This window comes from Belonocnema kinseyi, chromosome 3 (genome assembly GCF_010883055.1).
Source record: "Belonocnema kinseyi isolate 2016_QV_RU_SX_M_011 chromosome 3, B_treatae_v1, whole genome shotgun sequence".
NCBI lineage: Eukaryota > Metazoa > Arthropoda > Insecta > Hymenoptera > Cynipidae > Belonocnema > Belonocnema kinseyi.
Genome location: NC_046659.1, coordinates 154,117,401 through 154,124,768, shown reverse-complemented (window position 1 = coordinate 154,124,768; position 7,368 = coordinate 154,117,401). Strand labels below are relative to the sequence as shown.

The 7,368-nt window shown below is 26.2% G+C and overlaps 1 protein-coding gene across 1 annotated transcript in view; it reads left to right on the top strand.

Annotated features, from left to right (window-relative positions):
* LOC117170075 (eukaryotic translation initiation factor 4 gamma 1-like) overlaps window positions 1–7,368 on the top strand; it is a 129,614-nt gene that overhangs the window by 63,697 nt on the left and 58,549 nt on the right. Inside the window, exon 3 of the mRNA XM_033356597.1 lies at window positions 2,934–3,286. Coding sequence (XP_033212488.1) covers window positions 2,934–3,286 — 353 coding nt within the window. The remainder of the gene's footprint in view (window positions 1–2,933; window positions 3,287–7,368) is intronic.

The following is a 7,368-nucleotide window of genomic DNA, read 5'->3' as shown; positions in this document are numbered from 1 at the left end:
GCTTATAGCCTCACATATGCTATATAGGGTGTTTTAACGTTGTTACGAAACTGCGAAAATACTTAACTTCAATCAATGATATATCGATGAAAAAAAAGCTATGTAACCTCAAATATAGAAAAAAACGGTGTTTTTTGCACTTTTAGGTTACAATATCTCGAAAACTGAGGGTGATGGAATTTTTGTGAGGTCGGATTCGGATTCAGCGCAGCAAAAACCTTCGGGTATACTAAGTCTGGTCTCTGGTTCCGGACCTTTGTCAAATTTTGTCGGCCTGTGTTATCTTATTTGTTTAAAAATTAGTTTTTTTTTTGTTTTGAAAATTCATCTTTGTAATTTGAAAAGTCATTAAAAAAGAAACTATTTTGTTACAATTTTGTCTCTAAAAATTAATTATTTTTTTTTACTACAAATTTCATTTTTGGTTGAAAATTTGTCTTTTTCAGATGAAAATTGAAGCATTTGTTTTGTTGTAGTTTGGAAATTTTACTATTAGGTTAAAATAAAAATTCAACTGCTTTGTTGAAAATTCATCTTTCTTGGTTGAAAACTCAACTTTTATCCAAAAAATTAGTCTCGGGTTTAAAAGTTAACTCTTTTCTAAAACGTTAAGAGTTTTTAGCTTGAAAACTGAACTCTTTTGCTGGAAATTCATCTCTTGTAGAGTTTTAAGTTCCGGTTATGTAACCGAGAATATGACAGAATTTAGGAGAATTTAAGAATTAATGATTTTTAACAATATTTTTATTGTTCAGGTTATATCAACGGTTGAATATAAATTATTTTCTAGCTCAGACATATTCAGGAATTTAAAATATTCAAAGCAGTAGCTCATTAATTATTTAGCACTGTTAGACTGAAACTCTAACATTAAAATTCAATTGCCTCACATTACTTAATAAATACCACAAACTAGAATAAATGCCAGCATTTTAATCTTATGATATTTTTACCATAGAATATTTTATAAGCGGAATAAAACAGTGTTTCATATACAGATTAAAATTTTTCAAATTTATTACTTTATTTAAAAAAAAAGAAGATTTTTTTGCTTTAAAAGATGGATCTTTAACAAAATACTAGAATTTCCAATAAATAAAGATCTTTTCACTCAAAAAATAAATAAAAGTTGATCTAAATTATTGAACCTTCAAACCAAAAAACAAATTTCCGTCTGTTAAAAAATGAATTCTAATACAAAAAAAAAGAAGTATTTTCCACTAAACAGTTAAATTTTCAACCAGACATAAGCCTCCAATAAAAAATTTCACAATGTAGTTTAACTTTGACCCAAGTAGTTGCATTTTCAATTAAAAAAGATTAATTTTCAGCAAGATATTTAAACATTTAACCAACGAGATAACTTTTCAACTTAAAATATAAATCTTTAAAAAAAAAGTGATTTTTTAACCAAGCGATTCAACCTAATGCTTTAAACAAATGAGTTGAATTATCAAGCAAAAAAGAACGATTTTTAACCAAAAAGTTGCATTTTTATACAAAAAAGTAAATTTTTTCTATAAAAGATGACGTTTTAAATCAAAAAGATAAATTTTCAGAAAAAAAGTTGAATTTTCTGTTTTAAAAGATTTTAGTCGAGTCTTCACGATCAAACTATGATTTTTGAATGCAAAAAGACAAATTTTTACCAAAAAGGATGAATTTTTAACAAAATTGTTGAATTCTCTAGCAAATAGTTGCATTTTTATCAAAAAAATATGAAAATTAGCCTAAAGCAGAAAAATCTTCTTTTACAAAAAAAGTTGAGTTTTCATCCAAAAAAGATTCCAATTCATTTTTCAATACCAAAATAAAAATGTTAAATAAAATGTAAATTTTCTACGTAATAGTCAAGTTTTCAAGAAAATAGTATAATAGCTTAATTTCTAAGCAAACAGTTGCATTTTTACACAAAAAAAAAGATTTCAAAAGAAGAGTTGAATTTTCAACCGAAAATTTAACGAAAAAATGCAATTTTCTAGTAATTAAAATAAATTCTGAGATTCTCATAAATTCTAATAGAATTTATTTCTCGGTTATATTTTCGGTAATATTCTCATTTCGTTACCGTTCTCAAAGTAATATAACCGACTCAGAACTCTAATCTCTCGACACAAAATGAATATTTTTTGGTTGAAAATGCTTGGAATCTTAAGCATTTCATTTGAAATTCAATATGGTTACACTGTAACTATACATTCATTTTTTCAATAATGTTATCCCTGTTTTTATGAAAAAACACCTTACTTCCCTGTTTGGAGAGTATTTGAGGCTTTGAAGGCTGTTGGTTGGAAGAAAGGAAATTTATTAATATAACGTTAAGATTTGAATGTTAAAAAAAAAAACAGGTTTTGATCGTTATCATAATTGTTTAAATGAACGTAATTTTTTACTGATGAATTTCTAAACAAAAAAAGTACGAACATGTTTGCTCATTTATTTTGGAAATAATATATATTATTAAAACAATATTTTAAATTGTATTTTGAACAATATTTGTGGATAAAATAGAATTTGGGGAAAGTATTTCGTTCATTTCAATGTTCCGAACTTCAGGGACACAAATTTCGGAATATCTGAATTCTCCAATTTGAATTTAAAATGATAGGTTCGATTCAGGCTTACAAAATAACCTGGGAAAGGGTGTTTGTTTTTAGTTTGATTGAAGTGGTGTTGTATGTAAAAGGCTTTTTGGGCCAAACTTCGGATTTATGATGCTTCCAGTGATGGTTATAAAAAGTCGTAATTTCCCCTGTTTTGAGAGCATTTTGTGCTGTGAATAATTCTGTTGCTAAAATTGGTAAAATTAAATGGCAATGTCGAATTGAAATTGTCTTGCCAGGTTATAGATGAAAATTTGTTCCTGATTTTTGTTTTTGCTTGAATCAGTGAAAAGTGAATGATATTAATGATAGGCTCTCTGTTTTTCTCAGGATCGGAGTTTCATGTTCCTGGACAGAATTACGGTGCCCAGCCAGGTGGGCAGGTGGGCGGAGGAGGGGGCAACGTAGGAGTCCCAGGAGGAAGAGGTCCTCCTCCACTGGGAGGCATACAGTCCCTAGGACAGTCGACAACGGGTTTACCACCAGGAGGTCCAGCAGCTGGTCAGCAGGCACCTCCTCAGCCACCTACACCCGGTGTTCAGTCACAACAACCACAGGGTCCGGCACCCACAACTACTCCCCCTGTACATACTCCTTCACCTCAAGAAATGGGGAAACAGGGCCATCTGCAAACGCAACCCATCCCGGTCTTCGTTCCAAATCCACAAAGATCAGCCAATCAAGTAAGAAAAAGAGTCTTATCTAATCATATCTGTCAGTCATCAGTCTCTTTTAAATAACCTGTTTCCGTCGAACTATTCTTTTAAAAATACAAGTATCGGTTCCAAAACTAGAATGGTTCGGTTTCTAGTTACTGATATTTTTATTAGTACCAAGATATGAAGACTTAACTGGGAAAAACCGGCAAATTATCTGGAATTTAATTACAAAACCAGGAATTTCCTTCTGATGGCAAAAAAATTCAAGTTTTCATTATTTTAAGAATTTTCTTTAATTGAGCAAAGTGATTTCTACTTTATCTACAGTTGCAGATATTCCCTTTTGCTAATTAAAAAATTTAAGAACTTTCAGGTTTTGACTTTAAAAATTAAACTGTTTCAATTTGAAAGTCTTACTCATTAACAAAATTTAAACGTAAGATTCAAACCTCATAAACTATTTTCAACTTCAAAATAACTTCATAATTATGTATTAGTAAATAAAGAATTTCATTAAATTTGAAATATTGTTTCAGGTTAAAATATTTCATTTTTAACATAATCAATTTTAAACTTTGTAATTAAGACAAGAGATTATTATTTAATATTTAGCAATATTTGACTCTTTATTTAAAAAGATTAAATTAAAACCAAATATTAAAGAGTATACAAATTGAAACTGAATTATTTGATATGAAAAACCTTAAATTGTTAGAATTTCAAAGAACTTTTAAACTCTGAATGTCGTAGAAATAATTGGAGTAATTTTAAGAAATTCTAGAAGTTTTGAAAAGATGCAAGAATAATTTAAAATATTTAAAATTATTACAAATAATTTATGGAACTATTTTTACCTACCAAATTCGAATATTTGTACTGAAATTTCGGTGCAAATAGCAACAGTCTAATTTAAAAGAAAATGTAAATAGATGCATATTAAAAAAAATTAGAAGTTTTTAAAGCAGGGCTTCAAAAAAATTTAAAAAAAAAACATTTTCTTGAGATTCCTAGAAAAATTGAAAATGATTTTTCATTTTGAAAAAGTATTTTAAGAGAATATTAAAAAAGTTCAGAAAATTTCAGAAAAAAATTCAAAAATAATTTTAAGTTTCAAAAATGTAAAAGATTTTTAGATTTCTCAAGATTTTGAAATACAATTTCTAAACTTTTCAAGGGTGTTAAAACTATTTAAGATGAAAGTAATTTAAGAAGTGTCCAGTTTAAAAAAAAAAATTAATTTTTTAATTTTTAATGTTTCTAGCTTAAAATTGCTTAAAATAATATAATTTTGAAATTTTTTGAGTTCATTGATTGATTCTTTAATTTATAGAGCATTGGGAATTATAATGTAGATATATATTTTTAGAATTAAATTTGAATCTTTGAACTCTTACCTAATTTATAACAGTACGTCCATTTGATACATTTTTATTTTTATTGAACATTTAAATACAAATTTGTTAATTAAAAAACTGTTAAGTTCATTTTTAAAAGTTTAAAACTCATAAGAGTTCCATTTTGAGAACTTTACATTGAATGGGAATTTTTTTAAAGAATTATAATTCGGATTTCATGGAAGAAATGTTGCTGAATTATAGTAGACAATTTTATTGCATTTGTTCGCTGTGAATTCATCTTTCTTTGGTAAATAATTCAACGAAATGTTTGAAAGATAAACTATTAAAATTTGTTTCTTCTTTTATTCAAACTTATTATTTATTTGAACTGAAAGTTTAACTATTATCTCCGCTGAATATTTCATAATTTTAGTTGAATATTCATCTCTTCGACCGAAAGTTCATTTTTTAACTAAAAATTTAATTATTCACTTTTTGTTTAACAATTTATTCTTTTTAGTAAAAATTAATTTTTTGTTTAGTTAAAAATTCAACTATTTCAGTTAAAGTATCATAATTTTAGATAAAAATTCATCACTATTCCATTTTTTGTTAAAAATTGCTATTTTTTAGTGCAAAATTGACTTAATATAAAGTCCTAAGTTTCCGAAAAAAATTATTAAAATTTTACGTTGTGATGGGATTTTAAAACAAAAAAATTTTAATTCCGAAAATTAATTTTTGAATAGCTTCAGGTTAAATTAACTTTTTCACAGACAGAAAATTTATTTTAACAAAGAAAAAAACAACATAATTTGAATAAGATTTAGAATCTTCTAACAATTTCGGATAATTTGATCATTTGCAGTCCAAAATTGTTATTTTAAATTAAAACAAAGTTATACTTAAATTAAACATTCTTAACTTTCAAAGAATACAAAATTTGTCGTAATTGTAGGTTAAACTAGTTGTCTTAATCGGAAATGTCGATATATATATATATATTTGAAAGAAGATTTAACATTTTGGAACAATTTGTGGTTAACGTTTTTCACCGGTAGTCCGTAAATTTCGACAAAGATCATTTCTCAAAGAAGATTTAGAATGTTAAAAAATTTTTTTTGTTATTGTTCGTGGGTTTTGTCTAAAATTACTGTTGTTAAAATAACTCATAGGATACATTTCAAAGCTTTTCCAAGTTTTTTTAAACAGGAAATCGGTTAATTTAAACAAAAATCAGGTGATTTCGAGAATTAAATTTACAATTTTGAAAAACTTTAGGTTATGTTAGTGTTTTTTGTCCGAAATTGGTATTTTTGGTAAAAAATGCAATGGTTTGATTGTCTCTAATCTTAGTTCTGAAGTCAAGAGACAGAAAAATATATTCCACCGCGTAACGCGCTTGTTTATCTTCTTCTTTAATAACATTTGTTGTTTCTTATAAAAGTCTTGCATTTATTAATATTTCATTATTACGCGTGAACCTTTAATTACAAAATATCACAAAATATCTTTGAAGCTGTTTCGAAGAAAAATACACTATATTGCTACTATTTCTGTAGTTTCCTTAAAAAATACTTTTGAACTCCTTCGCTAATTGGCTAAAATAATATGCCCGCCATCTCAGGTAATTACATTTTTCACCAAAAAGATGAATTTTCAGCGCAGAAGATTATTTTTCACCAAAAAAGATCAATTCTCAGCACAGTGCACACATTTTTTATCAGATAATTTAATTTTTAACGACCAGGAGAGTAGTTGAATATTTATTCAGGAGAATTTCAACTAAAGTTATGAATCTTCAGCCAAAAAAATTAACATACAACCAAATAATAGTCGAATTTTTAATGAAAAATGTAATAATTGATATTTGAACAAAAAAGAATTCAATTAAAAATAAGAAACAGAAGAATTTTAAAGCATGAACGTGAATTTTCAAGCAAACAGTAGCATTTTTAACCAAAAAATGGATAATTACCAAAAACTGCCAGTTTTCTACCAAATTGTTGAATTTTCGACCCGGAAGTATGAATTTTCTACAAAAAAGTTACATTTTGATCTTAGAATGTAAAGATTTCACAAAAAAGTTAATTTTGAATGAATAAGTTGAATTTTCGCTAAAAAAAAATTAAATTTATAGTTAAACTAAGAATGAATTTTTCATAAGAAAAATGGATTTTTTAAACTAAAATCATAAATCCAGCAACAAACCAAAAATAACTTTCCAGGAAGTAGTTCAACTTTCAACCGATGAGTGGAATTTTTAACGAAAATTGTTAATAGTCGATATTTCAGCAAAAAAGCAATTTAATGCAATTAAAGCACAGTTGGATTTTATCATTAAAAATGAATTTTCAACGAAATTCTTTTATTCTGAACTAGCACAGAATTATTATTAAAAAAACAGTTTCAGTTTTAATAAACAAATAATAGATTTTTCACAAAAGTTGGCGAATTTTGAACAAAATCTATATATTTTCAACCAAACAATTAAATTTCCTACGAAGTTGATGAATTGTTGAACGGATAATATGTATTTTCTACAAAATAGTTAAATTTTCAACCCGAACATACGAAATTTCATTTAAAAAAGTTAATTTTTAACCCAAAAAAAAAACGAATATTTAATCCCAAAATAAAATGGATTTTTAACGGAAAATGTAATAGTTGATATTTCAACAAAACATAATTTAAAATAAAAAAAACCTGCATTTTACGAACAAACATGAATTTTCAAGAAAAACTTATCATTTTTAACAAAAAAAAAAA